Genomic DNA, 20,860 nt, shown 5'->3' with positions numbered 1-20,860 from the left:
CCGTCTACACACATCAAAAGGACAAAAGCACAGGCTAGTGAACATTAAATCATTTTATTCTACTGTAGACATTTTAAGCATCCAGTACACTTGTTAAAGAAGCAAATGTTGGTCAAAAGAACAAGTCTTTAACAGGGAACACACTGGACAGTGTCGGAACATCACTATACAGAAGAATACACCTTAGTTTTGTAGACAACAGCTTCACAGAAGAGAAGAAGCAACCATGTTTGTAACAACATGTTAGGTACCGAGATGAACATACCTGTCTTACACAGGTAAAACAAGGGATTTTTATTTTACAAAACAAAACAACCGGTCACCATAAATCATACACATAACAGTCATATGTAGTGAAAGACTTTTAGAAACAAAAATCTTAACAAAAATATGGCACAATATCAGCAATGAAAGATTCAAAAACAGCTGCGTTCATTACATGTGATCAACATCAAACCAAAATAACACTGATTTACATTTATATCATATACACTGATGCTTATGCAGACATCTCTTCTTCGAACAAATGAAATTAAGTCCTACATAGTAAATGGCAAGCAACATCCCTCCTTCAGCGTGGAAATGGATTAGAAGATGGTACAGCTCAAATGAGGAGAAAACATTACAATGTGTCAGGCTCTGCAAAGCTTGTCACAGCTAAAAACGACACCATAGTCATGCAGAGCACGGGAACGTAAAGACAGAACACTGACGTATAGTTAAAACACCATACACTGATGACACTTTGTGCAGATATTGATACAAGATGTATAAGAGTTAATCTAGAAGAGGCATTGATCCTACTTCTACTATGGCTTACGACAGGAGACAAGATTAGATGCTGTACAGTCTGTTGTGTCTAATGCTCTCAATGTGCATAGACCTACAGGCTCCCAGGTAATAACGGTTGTTGTGTACTTTGGCTAACTTGTTCAACTAAACTGTGCACTCACTCTCCTAAGAGGCTAGAGATGGAAAGTCTACATGCATGGCACTAACGATTTTAAAACTCTGGTGCATCTGAGTGCTCAAGACTGTCTCCTGATATGAAGCTAGCAGATATACACGTTACACCCAATTACTGTAATACTCTGGGTCTTTTCTTTGAAGTACAGGTGCTATTGAGGATTTCCTTCATGGCAGTGAATTACTTAACTAATCCTTTTCTGTCCTATATTTTAAAACTAAAGAAAAAAACCCATAGTGTACAACAGCTGCACCAGTCAAACAGTTAATGTGTCAGAGGATCTTTCTTGTGCAAGCATCCTGATCCACCAGACAGTTCATAGTGATAGAGCTACAAATAGATATACATCTGCAACAGTGAATATTTTAATATATATATACCCTTCCATGTCAGTATTCATCAGAGGCCACTGTTATTTTTTGCATTCACTGCCATGTAAATGCAAAGAGCAGTAACAAGATAAAATAGGGCAGTCTGGGACTACATACTTCTGCCACACTGTTATGATTAATACACCTGGATCCAGAAAAACAGATAAGTTTGATATTTTTTTGACGATATTGAAGATATGACTCATTTTATTTTTGTGTGGAGACACTTAACAAAAACAACTCCTCTGTGAAATTTAGTTTGCGATTGTTGCTTGTAGCCAGTTACCATTAGGAGTTCTCCACCCTAAGAACTATTTAGTCTTATTTTGTTATACAGAGGAAGAAACTAGAGAATGACGTTGCCAATTAGGGAAATGATCCGATTTTAATTTAGTTTCAGCTTCACTTCAGGGGTTTTCTTGATGCTCTTTTGCTTCAGCTTCTATTTAGCTGCAGTATTGATGCTGCTGTGATTTTTGGTTTAGTTTCCATCTCCTAATTGTAACATGGTTAAAGCTGTTAAAAAGCACAGTCTTAATTCTCTACAGTGTTTATATAGCAAAACAAATATTAAATAGCCAAGTCACCATTGACTAAATATTTTTGACAGCTCTGCATTTAGACAACAGGGGCCTCTGTGATTACATTTGGGGAAATTGTCCTCTTTTCTCTGTGTGGGTACCAATGTGGCATTCCTCACAAGAGATTATGTGTCCCTTCACTGAGATAACAGCGTTACTGTTACTGCTAATAAAAGTGGCCGGTGTACCAGCACAACAAAGGAATAACCACATACACTCACACACATTCACACATCAAATAGCTCAATTTTTCATAGCAAAATATTCTCACCGGAGTGCCAACGACTACTTTTTGAGCAGCTTATCAGCAGAGATTAAATCCTATTTGATAAAGGAAGTCCAAAACAAACACCAAAGGAATGTCCTGATAGGATGTGATGTGTTTTCAGTCCGTTCTGATCTTCCCATCCTTATGCCGTCTGGAGAGGAAAGGTAGATTTTTCACTTCATAAAAGTTTCAGTTGGTTTTACTTTGGATGTTTGGAGTTTGGATAGCAGGGAGCCAGAATTTAGATGCACAAGTGTTTTAGAACAATTGGTCACTGTGTTTCCTCCTTTCATTGATTCTTTAAGATAAAACCCGTCCACTTCTTTCTCCTAATGATATCTTAACCGATATAAACACAGGAAGGGCACTGGTGTAATGTCGACGGATCACTGAGTGATCAGCTTAGACACATGCTGATCGAGTAGGAATGAAGGTTGAAATGGAAACTGTCTCATTTCCAGTTGTTTCAGGTGTAATCAGAGATGCTGCACGTCTAACGCTTAATCACCACCTGCTCGTACGCTCCACCACCAACCCTAAGAGGACATGAGGAGGCAGAATTGGCAATCACACACTTGTTTAAATCTTTATTAGTTATCACAAAAGGTACCAAACTGAAATCGTGTTATATAAAACCAAGATGGGGTGGGAGGTACAAAATATCATCTGAGCTCCAAGGCTGGTCTGGTAAACAGTTGTTAGAAGTTTTGTTACATTGAGTTTAATTGAAAACAAAACAGTCCCCCTCTATCTCTCAGGTAGTGCTTCATTGCAAAGTCTTTGGTCATCAGAACTTTCCTTTGCTCTGCACCAAACCTGTAAACTTTAGGAAGAACCACTATCAGCTTTTTGTCTGTATTAACATTGAGACAACTGTGCTGTTGTGAAGTCACTACACTGCATTCCAAATTATTATGCAAATGATATTTGTCGCTTACTTTCCTTCATAGTCGATTCAATGACAGTCAGTGTACTTTTCAAGTCAACCGTCAGAGCACAATTCAGATTTTATTGAACAAACCTCCCAATGACAGCTGTGGTTTTGCAAATTTAAAACAAACAAACAAACAAAAAAACCCCTGAAAATGCACTGATCCAAATTATTAAGCACAACAGTTTCAAAACATTTTATTGGTTGTAAACAACTGAAAATTGATCAATTTGCAGCATAAGGTCATATTTACTGAAACCATAACAGGCCAAACTCCATGTTAACTCAGGAACCCTTCTTTGATATAAGTTTCACATTCTTGCATCCATTGAACTTCCAGGTTTTTGGAGAGTTTCTGCCTGAATTTCTTTGTAAGATGTCAGAATAACCTCCCACAGCTGCTGTTTTGATGTGAACTGCCTCATCACCCTCAGATCTTTTGCCTGAGGATGTTCCAAAGGTTCTCCACAGGGTTGATGTCAGGGGAGGATGCGGGCCACACACCATGTGTTTCTCTTCTTTTATTCCCATAGCTGCCAATGCCAGAGAGTGGGACTGCACCCCTCAGTAAGACTGCTTGAAAATTACTCTTGATGTATTTCTGGGCCTACTGTAACCATTCCTGCTTGTGAGTATTGGTTAGGTGGTGGCCAAAATGGTAGGTTTATGCGTAACTGCAAGCCTCTGGAGGTTTTCGGGACTACCAGCAGCTTCAATTACCTGCTTGCTGCTTTGTAATGGCATTTTAGCAGCTGTTCTGTGAATCTGATGAATTTGTCTGGCAGAAACCTTCATCTCTATGCCTTAGTCTGCACAAACCCGTCTGTGCTCTGACTCAGCCACAGGTTTCTTCACAGTACAATGGTTATGCTTAAGTTTTCATATTACATCTAATGTTCTCAGACCTTGTGTAAGGTATTGCACCAACACATTTCTGCAGCAGAGATCCTTTTACTTTCCCATATTGCTTGAAACCTGTGGCATGCTCAATGATGTGGAACATCTTAAGTAGTTTTCATTTTATTGGGCTCACCTGGCAAACTAATTATGACAGCTGTCTGAGATTGTTATCAGTGATCCAAAGAGCCCAGAGACACAATACCATCCATGAGTTTAACTGAAAACAAAAGATTGAATGTTTACGACACTAAAATCTTATTTGCATAATAATTTGGAACGCGGTGTACACTCATCTCTCTGGAATCATACCCTCAGAAATCCCTACACTAGTTTTCTTGCTTTCTTCAGGTAATTGTGATGCTCACCTGGTGGGAAGGTGATGACTTCCAAGCGCTGTACTTCCCCCGGGTCCAACAAACAGCCGCAGGCCTTCCTCTGAAACGGTGTTCATAACATTTGGTCAGTACACGGAGAACCCACATCCTCCTGTATAATTCTTGTCATGACGAGCAGCCAGTTGCTAGGCAACCTAAAAATAATCATCTATTGACAGCAGCTTTCCATTTGTAGCTTTGAGCTGGATGAGACCTTGGAAGGGAAAACAATGCCTCACTCCTTAAAGTACACACACACACACTGACTCATGGGAAATGAATATGCAAATGTGCCGTGCATTAAACACATGCAGTAGTAACCTAGAATTGGGATGAATCCCATTGTTTTGTTTTGTATTGATTCATCTATTTTAGTTATTCATTAAGCTGAAGTCTCTGTAGATCCATCAGATACTACCTGCTTCTGCCTGTGAAGATTTTCTTCATTTATATATTTCACAGAGATGCAAGTTTTGAAACTGACAATTTACTCTTTATCTAAGAGACCAGTTTAAAAGGAAAGGTCCCATAGCTCATGTTTATGTCATTTTAGTGTAAGGAAAAGAAAAGAAAAACAACAACTGCAAACAAAAAACAAAAAAGTGGACATGTCATACCCTCAGCACTTGAGTCCAGTAGGCTGGGTGTAAAGTCCTGACTCTGGAGAATCTTTTCCACAACATCGTCAGCATCCACCCGAGTGTCGTCCATTCTCTTCAGCTGAGACTCCATGGAGTCCTGTTTCACTGGGTGTCTGAAGGGGAGAATACACAAGAGCGTCTGGAGTGTTTGAGGACAGCTGCTTTTACTGCAGAGTCAAACTGAAGCTTTGCTTCCTGTACTTCACATTTCATTTTGTGCTAATGAAGTGGAGTGATCAACCTGCTTACTTCTGCTTACCCAGTCAAAACTGTACAGTGTTTCAACTACTGTTTCAATCACTTACATTACGTCCATTGTAATTAATCCAGTTTTCAACACTAGTGGCGTGTGTTTTAATCACCATAAATGTAAAGTGAAGTACATTTTTTACGCATTATAATAAAAGGTTTTAAAATATTACCTGTAAATACAGTGACGAGGCAAATATTTAGAACTCAACTGATCTAAAAGGTCATGACTGTGCCTGAACGTACAGTGAAGAGCACTAGAACTGCTGCTGCTAGTGCAGTGTGCCTTCTGACTACCCCTCTCTGCTCATCTGTTAATGTAACTTGCTGGCAATGTGGTTAATACTGAAAACATCTGTGATCAACTAGGTGAACACTGCTTATTAAGATTATTATCAAGGTTAGCATGGTAGCCACGTATGCATTGTAATTTTGTGGACATCTTATCTGTATTGACTGTTTTCTGGCAAAAGGTTTGAGTTTCTAATCACTCGATTCGTAAGTGTAGGAAGCTCAATCATTTCCTGCTTCCTGAGTTTGATACTTACAGCTGCATGTCAGAAAAGTAAATATGTGGTTAGGTTAGCAACAACGTAACAGGAAAAAGCAATCCTGTCACCACATGCACTTGGAGCACCCTTTGTTAACAACAATTCACACATCAATTATCATTCATTTCATCCTTGCAAAAAAAAAAAAAAAAAAAAGACTAAACGTGCCATTTTGCAGAGGACAGAAGCATGACAATACTTCCTGTCTTTTTCTTGTCACAGTGAGGTATCTTAGCAACAGGGCAGAATGGTAGTTTATTTAGAGGTGCAGATATGATATTCTCCTTATCAAGTCTCTGCAAGAAAACTGATAAGTAAATTCCCATAAATGCTTAACTATTCCTACAAAATGCATCCTAAGCTGCATGTAAAACTAGCCCCCAGGAATACTCCTCTGCTCATGGTTGGACATTTTTAGATCCCATAAACACAATGAGAGTCTTTCAAAGAATAAAAGCTCACATAATGAAACCACAAATACACTTCCTCCAAAGCTCTTCTACTCTGACAGCTGCTTCCTGAAACGTGACACTGGTCTCAGGGGTATTAAGTATAACTCCTACCATAAAAGCCTACCACGGTTGGCATGCTAACTGGATTCTCTCATCAAATATGATAAAGAAACATTTGTGTATACTTTTAGTACACACTGCATAAATAAATAATTTCAGTCTGCAGCTTTAACCGGTTTACCTGTTGAGTCGTTCACAGGAGGATGCACTCCGCACTGGTGTGCCCGGAGCATTGCCAGAAGCTGCTGAGGAGGTTGGGTGCTCAGGCAAAGCTGGACAGGTTCTGGATTCTCTGTCTTCACTGGGCTCTGGGATGCTACCAATACCTGTTGAAGCGCTGCCTACTGAATGATTTCTCCGGTGGCTGAACTCTGACATGCTGGAGGAGCGGGAGTGACCGGTGCTATAGCCTGAGAGACATGGGCAGTGACTGTATTAACATACAGCACCAGTATTTTACTTGATAAGCTCAGAGATTGTAACAGGTACAATTTTCTGTTTACAATTCCCCTTAAATGCATCATATGGATACAAATCCTGCACCAGTGTTTTGTAGCACTGCAAAGACCTGCTGCAGATATATATTCCTAATATAGCACATGGGTTAAATCTGCATTGCAACACTAATAAAGATCAATTGATACGTACCCACACAAGTCCAATATTTTCATTACTAACTGGAGACAAATGACTTATTTAAGCTCATAAATGAATCAATCCATATCAAGTGCATACAGAGTTTTTGTTCTTTTGAATGCACTGTGCAGCAGATTTGTAACTTGCTCTGTACTAAATGATATAGCCGTTCACGTGACACCCACACTCATGCTGTTCATGTCTGCGGAAAGCCAGCTAAAGCAAGAAGAGATCTCGGGCATCAGGTCACTTCCCACACACTAATGAGAGGTTTGAATAAATCTATCAACCATTTCACATGGAAGGAAATACATTTTTAAATTCTATATGAGCGGGTCATTAGAGCTGAGCTCAGTGCATCTCTTCACTTCCTCTGATCTTTTATTACTGTTATCCGATCTGCCTGCAATGGAAACTCGAGCCCTGGCTCTGAACTGCGCTGCTGGAGTGTCACTGGAATATGATTTTATTCTTTCCCTCCTCCTCAATCCAAAGGCCTTGTTTTCTCATTTTGACCTTGCACTCCTATTATTTAAAGTACAATTGATTGCAGGCGAACAAAAAAAAAAAAAGCATTATGTTTTATTTCTACTACTCGCTGCTAGCTTGGATACATACATAGACTATCTTTAAAGCAAAATATGAACAACGGTAGATAATAACGACAAAAACAAACTGTTTACATTTTATACCCTTACCTGAGAGTTTTGACTGTTGGCTGGCGTAGCTGGAAGTTCGGGAGTGGCAGCAGCCACCAGGGTCATCTGACACAACAGGGCACTTCCCTTCCCGATTCTCTGCTGGATTAAAAAAAAAAAAAAAAAAGTACAGACCCAGATGTTGGATGTGGATTTGAGTGAAAAACATGCACGTACAGCTTCTATGAAGCATCCTGTAAAAAAATAAAATAAAATAAAGAAACTGCCTTCAGATAAGCCCATGCTGTGGACTCGTTTAACATCATCACTAACATTTATGTATAGTATTCAAAGTGAAAGTAGGTAGTGGAAGCTGGAAAGATATTCATGCGTATCTAGAGTGAAATAATTCACTATCTCTGAGTTAATGAGCCAGTGGCCACAGTTGGCATGTGCAGGGACAGAGTCACTTCTGCTCAGACGAAAACAAACATATTTCCATCTGAAAAGAGCTCAAGTTAGTTCTGCGACCAAAAAGATGGTCTGCAATGCATAAAATCTCTGAAAATATATCATCAGAAGGGCAAAGCTGGATGCTAGTTGACAGCTTGGATAACAATTCTTTGAATTTAAGCCTTTAAAGAAAAAAAAGAAAAGAAAGAAAAACACGTGCCACAGTTTTAATGTCAAATGGGCAAAAAGTGGGAGCTGCCAAAAAGCAATAACATTTCAGAGTTCAAATGTCTGTGGGAAGGTCTCAGCAGCCTCAGCAACACAGCAGAAAATAGACTACATAGAGGGGGATAACAACCAGAGACACATAAGGGGAGGTGGTCACAATGACCTCACAGCTAGTTTTTCTTTCTTCTTCTTCTTTTCTTTTAACTCCAGGCATTCCTCTAATTTAGAGAAAGAATTCCCTTCTGCACTGCACCAATCCACAGTGATCACAGCCAGAAACAGCAGCTTGTCCAAAACATACAGACTTCTTACACCTCTCCTAAATTTTTTTTAAATGACACAACAACAGGTTTGTGTAGATTATCTCTGCTGGACAAATATCCACCAACAAAACATGATCAAAGACTCTCATACAGGACTTGAACTGGTGCATCTTGCACATATACGAAACATGGGGATGCACCGCTAAGGCATGTTGGGAATGACACCAAGTGCATTGCACATGCAAACACACAACCCGTACCAGAAAGACTAGCACAAAAGTCCTATTTTTAAGCATGTAAAAGCCCCCTGGGTTAGAGCAGATTGTGGTTCATCTAAAAGAAAGCTAGTTTAAATTATACATGAAAGAGCTCTGCTACTCTCTGAAGCTTCCAGGAAGAACAAGCATTAAACACAGCAATGCGTTCACACATGAACACACATACTGAATAAGAGAGTGAAGAAGGCGCTGAAAGAGAAATCTTCAAGAGAAATGGTTTTTGTAGTAGGGGATGGGAGCAAAGTACAGTAGGAGTTATGGCGTCTATAATACAGGAAAAATCAGACAGCACAGTCTGCAGTTTGACAAATGAATATCAGCAGCGACGCGTGACACTAATGACAGCTAAAAACATAACTGTTAAGATTATGATGACCTACTCATGAACACTTTGTTTTTATTATCTTTTAGCTTTGTCAGCTACACAGAACAGTACAGCGTGGGCTACAGATTGCCCCTAACTGAAATAAATTTTAGCTTCTGCCTTTATCTTACAAGCTACAATGCTGGGAAGCTCCTGGAAGCTCTCCATGATCTTCCTGTATAAATCTAAACCAGATTAGCAGGAACTTGACACATCAATTACAGCCCCCTCCAAAAGGCCCGGTCACATTCACCATCTACAAGGGATGAAAACTCATCACAGATGAAGGTCTCTCTTTAAAAAAAAAAAAAAAATCTGTAGCATTCAAATGTAGATTAATGTTAGTTGAAAGATAAGAAATCTCAATAGAAATAATGTTATTTTGCACTTCAGGCTGTGTCACACTAGCGCTGAGTGCCTGCTCTGCCAGGTCTCCCCTGAGAAAAAGACTTTAATCTCAAGAGACTTCCTCATAAATAAAAGGTTATATTTTAAATAGATAAATAAAAAGACTAAAAATAGGCCAGCAACCTTCTTGTGACTAGAATCCACCGTTGCCTTGTGACTGCACTGGATTCTTTTACTTTTTGACAACTGATTGCAAGCGGTCAGGGCATCCATTTTCAACTAGGTCATTTGGTGGGAGCCGACTTGTCTCCAACAACTACAGTTTGACTTGAACTGACTGCAATAATGCTCAGACAGCCTGTCAAATGTTTGCAAATAATCATAGTCTCATTTATAAATGCAGACAGATTTCCAACATGTTGCAATCAATCCGAGTCTGTCTGCACTGATCAGAGCAACTCGTCTGTACCGTCAACTGGTTGTTTTCTATAAAACAAATGTGATTCTGCAGGCTAATTGCTGTCCTGCAGCAAAGTCAGCAGTTGCGAAGGAATTTCTGTTTTAGACCTATGAGGTTCTGGCTGGACTGTGTATGTAGACAGCAACAGATTTGTAATATGACACGATATTATCACAGTTATTTGCTATATTATCACAAACAGGTTCCACATAATTGACAACTTGACCCGATTCTATTGCAAACTTATAGCAGACTGATTGCAGATTGATGTACCAAAGTTGCAACAACTGGTAAGTGACCCAACCCTCATCTTCACAGCAGCTATTCTAAAGGCAACACGATTGCAAGTATATTGCAGACAGTCACAATCATTTTGCTTGTGTTACTGTTTTTGTTGGTGTGACAGCAGCATTAAAAGACAAAGAGCCAGACAAAAGCATATTAAAGTGAATTAAGTTATCAAACACTTCACTAGATCACAGGTAACTCACAGGTCAAAGCTAGTAAAGGTTTGTGTGTTACTTTTGTTACAGGTGTCATTCTATGGTGGTTTATAAAAGAAAGCTGGGTCTGCAGGTTGTTCTGCTCTGTGGTAACACAGATGGGCTCTCTACAGTAACTCTGTTTGACATTTTCATTTCCAAATTTTATTAGATCAAACAGAGCTGCTCTGTCTCTACTCCTGACCTGGTTTTATCATTTGCATAGCTTCCTGTTTTCTCAACTATAAAGCAGCGACTCATTCAGAACATGAATTTGTCACCTATTCATTCCTTCATAATCATGTTTCCTGTCTGGGTTCAGCTCGAGAGACGACACTAAATGACTGAAAAACATTAATATATTAATTTGACACAATTTCCCAGGAATACATCAAAATGAAGCAAGATTATTTATCCTGGAAGTGATTCAATATCTTTAGAAACGTTTGCCTCTGCTGGCATGGAGACTATTATTTGTAGCGCACTGTATTACGTTTTGATCAGTTTGAACCCAGAATGGGTGAAAATCAAATAAAAGGAGCCTTTAATGGTGGTACATCAAGCCAAGCAGATAAATCTGCTGAAGAAAATAAATTCTGAGCAGTGGAGGAAAACCTTTACTGAATAAAACTTTCATCACTTTGCTTTAAAACACTTTCATTTGTCCATCTCGAATACTCTTCTTTTATTTGTATTAGTTGTTTACTTTAGTTGATTAAATATTACATTTACTTATTCATACATTCATTCTTAGTTTTGTTTTTGCTGAGAAAACCAGGTTGTCAATGCTCATTTTTGTCAGTCTGTTGATAACAACTTTTCCTCCTCCAGATCAGTGCTAATCTCACGAGTGATCGTTCACGACTCCAACTGATGGAAATCGGTTGTACTAACTGAGAACTTAAATCCCTGCTGACAGAGCAGACAGGAGTGGCTGCACGATCTTAGATAATAATAACTGAAACATAGAAGTGGAGCTAAACTCTGAAAGAAGAAATTCTCAGCTTGTGATGAAGTACGATCTGTCAGGTGCCAGCAAATGTTTGGCAAAGCCAATGAGAAGATGAAGCAGAGAAGAGGAGTGTAATGTAGCGTGATTGGCCTCACCGGAACAGCCTTTCTGTGAATCCCCTCCCTTCCTCTCTTCCAGGAGGCTCTCTGTATCACCCTGGATCGCGATCATTGTTGCTGTGCAGGGAGGCCTGATGACAGAGGCAAAACAACTGGCCTTTATGTTCTACTCCTATACTTAAATGCATCAACTAAACCCTAAGCAAAGACAAAAAGACAAAACTGCTAAAGGATTAGAAAATACAATATAACACATTATGTACAAGCTATTACTCAATGCTTTAAATAATGACAGCTTAAGCTCACAGTCACTTCAGAGTAGCAAAATCCTGTATCCAGAGAAACCTTTAAGTCTCAATGTTTAAACCTGTAAGTAGTACGCACACAGCTAGAGCTGTGGTAATAATTTAATTTAGTCATATGACACTGAATAACTGAGGAAATAATAATCCCTGTAAAGACAGAGCACAAGCAACAGCGCCGGTGCATCAAATGTAACCGTTTTGAGAGAACAAAGAGGTTTTAAGTTACGGTGCAGGAAAGGTCATTGGGTCGGTTTTGTTGTCCTAGCTGTATTATCCACAAATCCAGATAAGCACAGCTCACAAAAGAGCATGATTAGTGTTTTAGTCCGAAAACGATTGGATTTAAATGACTTTCCAGTTTAAACATTTTTCAGTCAACAATCTCTGCTCATAGACTCTGCAGAGACGTACAAAAAATTGCCTTAACTCACGTTTTAAAACAGGGATCGCCCGACATGAGCTGTGTACTGATGATAACCTGTGGAGAGAAAGAAAAAAAAAAGTTAGCTTAGGTTTTACTTCCATTCAACTTGGCCAACTTCAGAAACGTTGCCCACTTTAGCTTTGGAGTCAGCAAAAATGTGCTCACTGATTGAGGGGTCATGAAAAACAGCAAATAACGACTGTGGGCCTGCACGAATCTGCACGATCCTTTTTATTTCCCACAGGTGACACCTCTCATCTATGGCCATGGATTATTTCTGGCTCCACTGAACGACTCATCTTTGCTAGCAACATTTATGCAAAAACCTTTCCAGTGTGATTCTCTGAGTTGAGGAAAAACACCGCACTTGTGTCACTGAAGTCACATCAGACTGTGTTACCTTGAGAATGGAGTTATCCTGACGAGTATTTTTGGTATCGTAGCCTTCCAGCAGACATCTGCGGGTTGTATTCCCTGAGCCGGCAAACTCTGCTAAATTCAGATCTGCAAAACCAAGCTGAAGGAGAAAGAAAGAATGACACAGGGTAACCTTTGTGTTTTGTTATTTGCCCCTGAGGAGACGGATCTTTTTCCCAGTCAGCAATATGACAAACTCTGGGTGGAAAATGACATCAAGAAGGACAGGAGACAAACTTGAATAAAACAATATCAGCAAAGCTTACAGTTCACTTTTTCTTCAAATGATAAGCTAGGAAAGGGATACCTACTTAAGTATGTATAATAATAGGGTTTAGTTTGCTCATTAAATAATTACTTTCAACTAAATAGAAAAGGCATAACATAATGAGCCAACCTGCAGGCAGTGAAGGCCATCTGTTTGCTACATGCTCACAAGGCTAGCTACTTCAATATGGCTGATTACTGTAAAATCTGGGTGACCTGGAGGTTCAGCTCAGAGGACAGGGGTAGCGCATTGTAAGCCTGTAATGAGTTACCTTTGCGTATGCCTTTCCACCCTTCAGCTCCTGCATAAGACAAGCAAAAACAAAAACATAACATTAATAAAATGACTTGATACTGTTAAAAAAAAGGTTCCATAAGTTATCTCCAGCTGTCATGCTAATGTTTTATATTGAACTGATCCTTGAATTTTTTTGTGGGGGAAACACTAAATTAAAAACATCAGTTTATTCTCTACATTCATGATACTGTAATTTAAAAAAGGTATAATAATTAAAAGCTAAAGTAAAAGGCTGAGGGGATAAAGGTAAGGTAAGGTAAAACTTTACAGTTGTTAAACACAATGTTCTTATCACCAGAAAACTTTCAAAGTTGCATCCAAATAGCTGTGATGGGAAATTTTCAACAACATGAAAAGAAAAACAATTACATTGGTAAAAAGGAAGCACCCATGCAGGAAACATAGGGATTATCTGACTACTTAACATTGTGAGTCTCCTAAAACAAAGGGAGAAACACATCAGAAATAGCTTTCAGATTCAGTTTAATTGGATTTTAGTTTATATTGCATGAGATCATATGTCACCTCAGGGAACGTCACATGGTAAACTCAAAATATTACAAATATAGAAACTAAGCCAACAATTCCTCTTTGTGCAATAGTGAGCATGAAAACATGCATGCTCACAGCCAGAGACTAGATCTATTGGAGATGGTTATCTAGGAGATTGTGATTGTCCTGCAAGAAAACAGCCATTCACCAGCTGAACTGGGGAAAACACTTTTTTTGTGTTTTATTCTTTATTTGTCAGGGACAATGCACAAAAATACCGATCTCATAAGAAAAAAAAAAATTGGATTTTGACCAGATTTAGATACTAGCCGATTTCTATCTGCAGTCTTTGGGCAGGTATACATAATAATAAACAAACTAGAGTAGAGATCACTGACAGTGTACACTGTGTGATAGGGAGTATATGTACATGTACTAGTTACTCTAGTAAAGCTAAAGTAAATTATTTTCCTTAGCTTACTGTGTCCGTTACAGGAGTTTGCACAACTTTTGTGTAGTACTCTGAGCCAAAGAGCCAGAGACATTGGGTTGTTAATGAAGCTGTAGTGCCTTGTAACGTTGCACAAACTTAGTGTAGACAGTGTAAGTTGTGTGGGGCCAGAAAAATAGCTTATTTTGAGGAAAAGCCAAAAAACTCCAAACCAAACTCCTGAAGCAGCTTTTTTCAGACATAACAGATGATTTATACATCCAGTTTTTTATGTCCTGATTTCCACTATGACTCAAGTAATGGATAAGTCTCTGTTCATTATCACAACGTCAGGAGGCATCAACTCAGGACAGGGAAACTTTGTCCAGAAGGACTGACCAGGCTTAGGGTGGGCAGCTATCTACCGTGACCGGTTGGGGTGAGATGAGAGTGGTGGGAAAAAGGCTAAATCATAATACTTTACCTTTCTGACAGACACACGACACACACAGGGGTCCAGAACACCTGTGCCTGCGTTGGCGCTCATCTTGCACGGGAAAGAGAACCGTTTCTTCCATCGGACACAGTTTGCCTGCACAGGTTCCCTGTATGGACACACAGACACCAGCTTTAAGCACCCAGTAAGGTCACATGTTTGTTTGATTCGTATGCTGGAGCCTGAAAAGCTAATTCACAACTTGGCCTCTAGATTTAAACGAGTAGAGGCTGGTGCAAACACTGGCATGATTGATAAAATCATTTGAGTATTTTTTATTGTTTTAGACTCTACTTACATTGTATGCTGTATACAGAAGGGATTTGGGAAATAAATATTTGTATTCTAAAGAGCAAACAAACCAACAAACATCAGTTCTAATCTATTGTAATTATTTGATTTGCTACCAAAACAAACACGCAAATGTATCGCGACATTTTAAGTGAAAGCCAGCCCAAATCATGTATACAGCCATGCAACCCGCCCTCAGAAACTTCATTTCATAAATTTCAATCTCTGTTACGTAACAAATGAAGTGACTTCAGCTGAAAGACTGCTGGATTAACATTTCCCGCATCTCTTCCCTGCTTAAGGGCATCCGTTCAAGCTGCCAATACGAGCCCATGTGCTCATTCTCAGCACCTAATAAGCAAGCTATTTAATTACAGCCTTAATTTCTCCTATTGATTCATTTAACTGACAAATCCAGGGGCTTTGGTAGCAGGTGTGGTGTTTACTGGCACGAAAGTAAAAAGAGAGCGGCAAATCCTCCACCGTCTAGAGGTTAAAACGACTGTGAGGTGCAGCCTGCTGTCAGTGAAAGGATGAGACGAAGTGAAAGAGAAAGACTGAGCGTGGGCAGAATTACGATACCGCAGATGGCCTCACTTTCACTGGCATCTTCTCCTCTCCCACTCACCTAACCAGCTTCCATCTGGTAGCTTACACACCATTCATTTGGTTTGGCTTCAGCTGGATTTCAACACACACAAAGACTTTTTAATACAGTATAAATAAAAATGATGTAACAAGCCTGAAATCGGAAAGGAGCGTTAAGACTACAACAATTAGCAGGGTGTGCAGATCCTTTTTAAGATGGGCAAAACCAAATGAACATACAGGGCTGCGTTTTGCCCTGTATCCCTGCATTACTATAAATAAAAAGCAGCAGATGCATGACTAATGTTTCACAAACGCTGACTCCATCCTGAGGTTGATAAATCTCAGACAGCGAACTCCCCGAGTCGAGAGGGAACTCCCAGCCAGCTGGACACACCGTGTGCTTCGGGAATTCTGACTCGAGTTTATGTGCTGTGGTTCACTGCACTTCTCAGCGCATCAAAATCCTATTAGCGTGCGTTATGACTAAGTCTGGTTTTAAGCACAAGCAGAGGTCATCTCTGTCATCCCTCTACACGGCTCGGGTCTCTTGTTAAACAACACATGCTCTTTAAAAGGCGACTGCAGGCAGACTTCACACGGGAATGCTTCCACAAATACAAATCTTTTCGACTGTTTGGAGGCAAAGCTTTCAGACCTCGATTAGATCACTCTGGATGTTTTCACTGTCATGTTTTCAAAGATGCATCTTTATAGAAATAGAACAAACTGTTTTTTCCAGAAATGGCCGTGCAGATCAGATGAAAAGCTACACCAAGGGAAAACTTCCCCTCCACTTCCAGTTTGGAAGATTAAAAGAGTCTGAGAGGAAATCTAATTTTTGAGGCGGTCTAACATAAACCAAACTGATGTTAAAAAAAGAAAGAAAGAAAAAAAATCCTATTAAATCAGCAATGGGTCGAGTATAAAACACTGTCGAGCCAATTAGGGATTAATTAGGGACAGAACTTTGCTGTTTGGCTTCATCTTTATTTTCCTTCTTTTCTTAAAGTGGTTACTTACACGTGGAAAAGACCGCAGATTTCATAAAAATAATAAAAGGACGACATTGACATGACATCTGAAAACATCCTAATTCACACTGTCAAGCACAGACTGGACCTTTTTAGCTAACAGAAGCCTGTTATATAATCAGAGTGAAGCCCATGTAATCCCTAAAGCCTACAAAAACTACAAAACAATGTGTGCTGCTGCTTTTATCCAGTGTTAAAGACCCGTCTAATTTATGAGTGAAAGGCATTAATGGGCATGTCTGTAGGAACAGCGTTAGGTTGACACAGTTAACATACTTAGGGGGACAACTCTGCAAAAGGTCACTTCTTGTCATGGCCAAAAGCTGGTACTTCATGATGCAGTTCCTTATAACAACTATTTTAATGTGTATGTGGTCAAATATTTTGACACTTTTGGTTTGCAGAGTTTACCAGTTTATATATGTCACACCTCTGCCACCTTATAAGCTAAAAGTCGAGTAACTCCTCCTTTACATTCTTTCTTCTGTTTGAAATGTGGCAACCTGAATTTATTTTAGACAAGTGGAGCTGTCACAGGGTGCTGTTTGAGTATGAAACATTTCTCTCAGAGATGTGCATGTTTAGGTTTATTCAAGTCTGAGATTTAAGCAACCCCTTTTAAGCTGTCCAAGCAGCTTTTTCTCAGCCTCTGTTATTTATTAGTTTTAAATGACTTTTTTGGCTTGCAAATTGTGTTTCCACACAAACCACTACAACTGGCTGAGGTAAGCTGCAAAGCTCATGTGTCACAAGACCACCTATTAGCCAATAAGAAAAAGACACAAACCCTGTGCAGCTGGGTTGTCATTTCCTGGATGTTAATTGTAGATGTACAAACAGAGATACTGCACATGTCAATTCTGTTTATGGGAAGGATGTATCAATGTGGCCAACACACGCTCAGGAGTAGGTGGGCCTTTTAATGTGCATACTTAGAACTCTGAATTTTCAATTGATTTTCCCGTGGTTTGGTTTTTAGAGTGATGCTGCAAATGAGTTTATGTTGCAGGAGCCTTCGATTTTTTTCATTTAAAAAATGAAAAATGTGCATCTTACGTTGAGCCCAATGCTACAATATAACGCTTAAAATTAATATTTCAATTCTGAAGCTCTGCTGTAAAATGCAGAAAGTAAAGGTATTACTCCATCACTTGAACAACTTGTCCTGTCACTCTGAATTGACACGAGAGCTGCAAATGAGTCATTTGGCTCAGAGTCTCTTCTCCTTAGCGCTGCTGTCCATCACTGTCTTAATGTTATGGGAAGCTTCACATATCTGAGCAACACTGGGCAGCTCTGTGTGTTTTTATAACTAAAATCCAAACACATACTTAAGTTAAATGGTACTGCTTACTGACAGCGAAATAACAAACAGCGACATAGCTAACTGTGAAATATAAATTTCAGGCTCTTATTGATACTTCTTTCCCTTTTAGGGTCACCAGAGCGGCTCATTGGCCTCCATCTAACCCCAACTCTAATCTTGTCCATTCTGGTCACTCCAATTGAAAATCTTAACATCTTCAACTTAGCCTTTTGTCTTTCTGTTAGTGTCACAGTGTCCAAACCATCCATCATAGCAGGTCTCACTACCATCTCTGTTTCACTCGTGTTACTATCCCTCTGTCACAAATTACCCTGACACTCTTCCTCACCCTGCCTGCACTCACTTCTTCACCTCTCTTGTGCAGTGTCTGTTGCTTTGGATGGTTGACCCCAGGTATTTAAACTCATCTACCTTCACCGTCCCTTCTCCTTGCATGTTCACAGCCATACCTGTCTCCTCTCAGTAACACATGTATTCTCTTGTTTCTTTATAACTTTCATTGCTCTTCTCTCCAGTGCATACCTCCCCCTCTCCAGGTCTCTCGCTGCAGATCACAATGTCATCTACAAACAACATATTCCACAGAGACTCCTGCCTGACCACATCTGTCAGCCTGTCCATCACCACTGCACACAAGAGAAGACTCAGAGCTGATGTCTGATCTAATCCCACTTCCACCAGTCAGTCCTAACGCACGCTTCACCACTGTCTCACTTTCCTATACCACCCTCACATACCTCTCTGGCACTCCTGACTTCCTCATGCAGTACCACAGTTCCTCTCTCTTGGCACACTATCAGATCCTGTCTCTAAACCCAAAAGGACACAGTGACCTTCTCTATACTTCTCCATGAACACTGAACAAACATATTGACAGCGCTCAGCATGAAGCCCTAGTGCGGCTCACAGATTACCAAAGCTGCGACTGTTTGCAGAAAAGCTGATTCCTATCATGCGACCTGTGCAATCATCTTGCAATCAAAAGTGGTCCTGAGTGCTCTGGACAACCATTTAGTCACCACAAGTTGCAAAAAATTCAATACAACCATCAAGCAGCCTTGCCAAGCTAAGTGTATCCAGTGTTGGATGGTTTTTCGGTTGAGTGGATATAATGTAAGTTTGCTCGGATAACATTACCTCATGATGGTGGTCCATAAGATGAGCCCTCTTGTTCAGAGTATTTCCAGAGATAATAAAATATCGAGATTTGATACCCCTGTATCCATACAACACCGCAACACTATCCTCAATTTTTCTCCCAGCTCTAGTATGTATGTATTGCAGGAAAGGCATTTAACAGTCTGAGTATAAAAAAACTGAAATGTAATAGTGTATAAGCCAGTAATCGTCTAATTACTCAATCTGAGAGTTAATGAAAATAAAGATAATCAGATGAGATGATTATCTTTGCTCGTCTCAATTTGATAACACTGATGTTAACTACATTGGCATGATCTTATAAACTTTAGGAAGAAAACTTCACACTTAAAGTTTAAGTTGCTGGCCTGGTAGGTGAAGACTGGTCAGCTATACATACAACTATACACAAGAAGTGAAACAATTTTCTGACGAAATGGGGATATGACAATATACACAGTCCTTGCATTAGGACTCGGGTTCATATGTTGATTAACGGGAGGCTGATTAAACACACTGAAACACATCCCACTACAGTGAATACATCATGACAAAATATGGAACTGACACCATTGAGTCAGCACCGAAAAGCTTAAGGAGTAATATTCAGCTTTGTGACAGCTATGTGACGAGTGAGCTGCCCTCAGTACTTAATTCCACAACTAAGCGAGGAAGTGGGCCTAAAATTTAACCAGGGAATTCCAAATGGACACTTGTTTAAATGAACGTTACCACCAAACACCCAAAGCTACTAAAACTAAGCAACGCGATGCTGCAAACTAGCACCGACCAGAAGAAACTAATTAGCCCTACACCATTAACGTTACATTGGCACACAACTAATGGACGTTAACTATGTTCTTGTAGCCCATTAGCTTAGTTAGCTGTTAACATTTCCTAAAGGCATGAGTTAGTTCACCCTGCGGACTGAACAGCACGCCGTCAGTCAACGTTTGAGTGGCTGAATCAAAACCAAGCACCCTCACCGAGAAGACTCCTCGGAGAAGCCGCCGTCCAGCAGCCTGACTTTACAGAAGAGGACACCGTTGACAAAGGGGACCGACGACAGCTCGTCCAGGTCAAAATCCACCTTGAACTTGAATTTCTTCTTTTTCATCATCATTAAATCCATACACCGCTTCAGTGCCTTTGAAAAGATGCTCCGGTGTCGCCCGTCGCTGACATTACTGCCCCATTGTTGTGAAGCACAGACAGAACCAGCTTGGTGTTTGTGGGAGGATGGTGAAGCTACTGGTGACAAAAGTCCGTCATCGGCTCAGAGTACTGGCAGAGCTCTATCCTATCTTGATCTTTCAAAATAAAAGCGCACGTTTCATGTGCAGCATGGCTTGTCCTGAAAGAAGGAATTGGTGTGAAAAAGTTCAAAGGTCTTCTTTGAATGTTGGCTACCTTTTGTTTTGTTCTCAGATAAAAATGATCCCACGCTGATTCAATAATGTTGAGGCCTGGGCTTTGAGGAGGCCAATCCATGATGGGTAGTGCTTTGTAAAACGTATTTGTTTATCAGATTTTTTTTTTAAATTACAAGTTTGGGTCCTTGGAAACAAAAATATAAATAAATAAGATTCAAGATTCAAGAAGTTTATTGTCATGTACACCGCAAAACACAAATCGTTAAGTAGAGCAATGGCATTCTTACTTTGCAGGTTCCCTTCACACGACTAAAAGAAAGCAATAATAAGTAAAACAGTAAAACAGTGCTTTGTAGATCTTGTAGCTTATATGTGGATGTGTGTGTGTTTGCGATTCTGATGATCCGCTGGGATT

The 20,860-nt window shown here is 39.8% G+C and overlaps 1 protein-coding gene across 3 annotated transcripts; it reads right to left on the bottom strand.

Annotated features, from left to right (window-relative positions):
* Positions 1-38: 38 nt before the first annotated feature.
* fam102bb (family with sequence similarity 102 member Bb) lies at positions 39-20,642 on the bottom strand. Of its 3 annotated transcripts, none has more exons than XM_040046284.1 (11): positions 20,059-20,609; positions 14,684-14,804; positions 13,252-13,281; positions 12,696-12,812; positions 12,303-12,349; positions 11,603-11,697; positions 7,680-7,781; positions 6,527-6,755; positions 5,010-5,146; positions 4,384-4,453; positions 39-2,723 (listed from the first exon to the last, which is right to left on the bottom strand). In XM_040046284.1, the coding sequence occupies exons 1-11, from the start codon at positions 20,202-20,204 to the stop codon at positions 2,681-2,683; spliced, it is 1,137 nt and encodes a 378-aa protein (XP_039902218.1). In that variant the 5' UTR covers positions 20,205-20,609; the 3' UTR covers positions 39-2,680. The 3 variants fall into 3 exon arrangements, with proteins under 3 accessions (XP_039902218.1, XP_039902217.1, XP_039902216.1); XM_040046283.1 differs by lacking the exon at positions 39-2,723 and adding an exon at positions 2,749-3,010 and having other exon boundaries at positions 7,680-7,778; positions 20,059-20,642; XM_040046282.1 differs by lacking the exon at positions 39-2,723 and adding an exon at positions 2,750-3,010 and having other exon boundaries at positions 20,059-20,633.
* Positions 20,643-20,860: the final 218 nt, after the last annotated feature.

The sequence above is a fragment of the Simochromis diagramma genome, unplaced genomic scaffold (assembly GCF_900408965.1).
Source record: "Simochromis diagramma unplaced genomic scaffold, fSimDia1.1 OVJJ01000553.1, whole genome shotgun sequence".
Lineage (NCBI taxonomy): Eukaryota > Metazoa > Chordata > Actinopteri > Cichliformes > Cichlidae > Simochromis > Simochromis diagramma.
The sequence above is the reverse complement of the archived record's forward strand: the minus strand, read 5'-3'. Positions and strand labels throughout refer to the sequence as shown.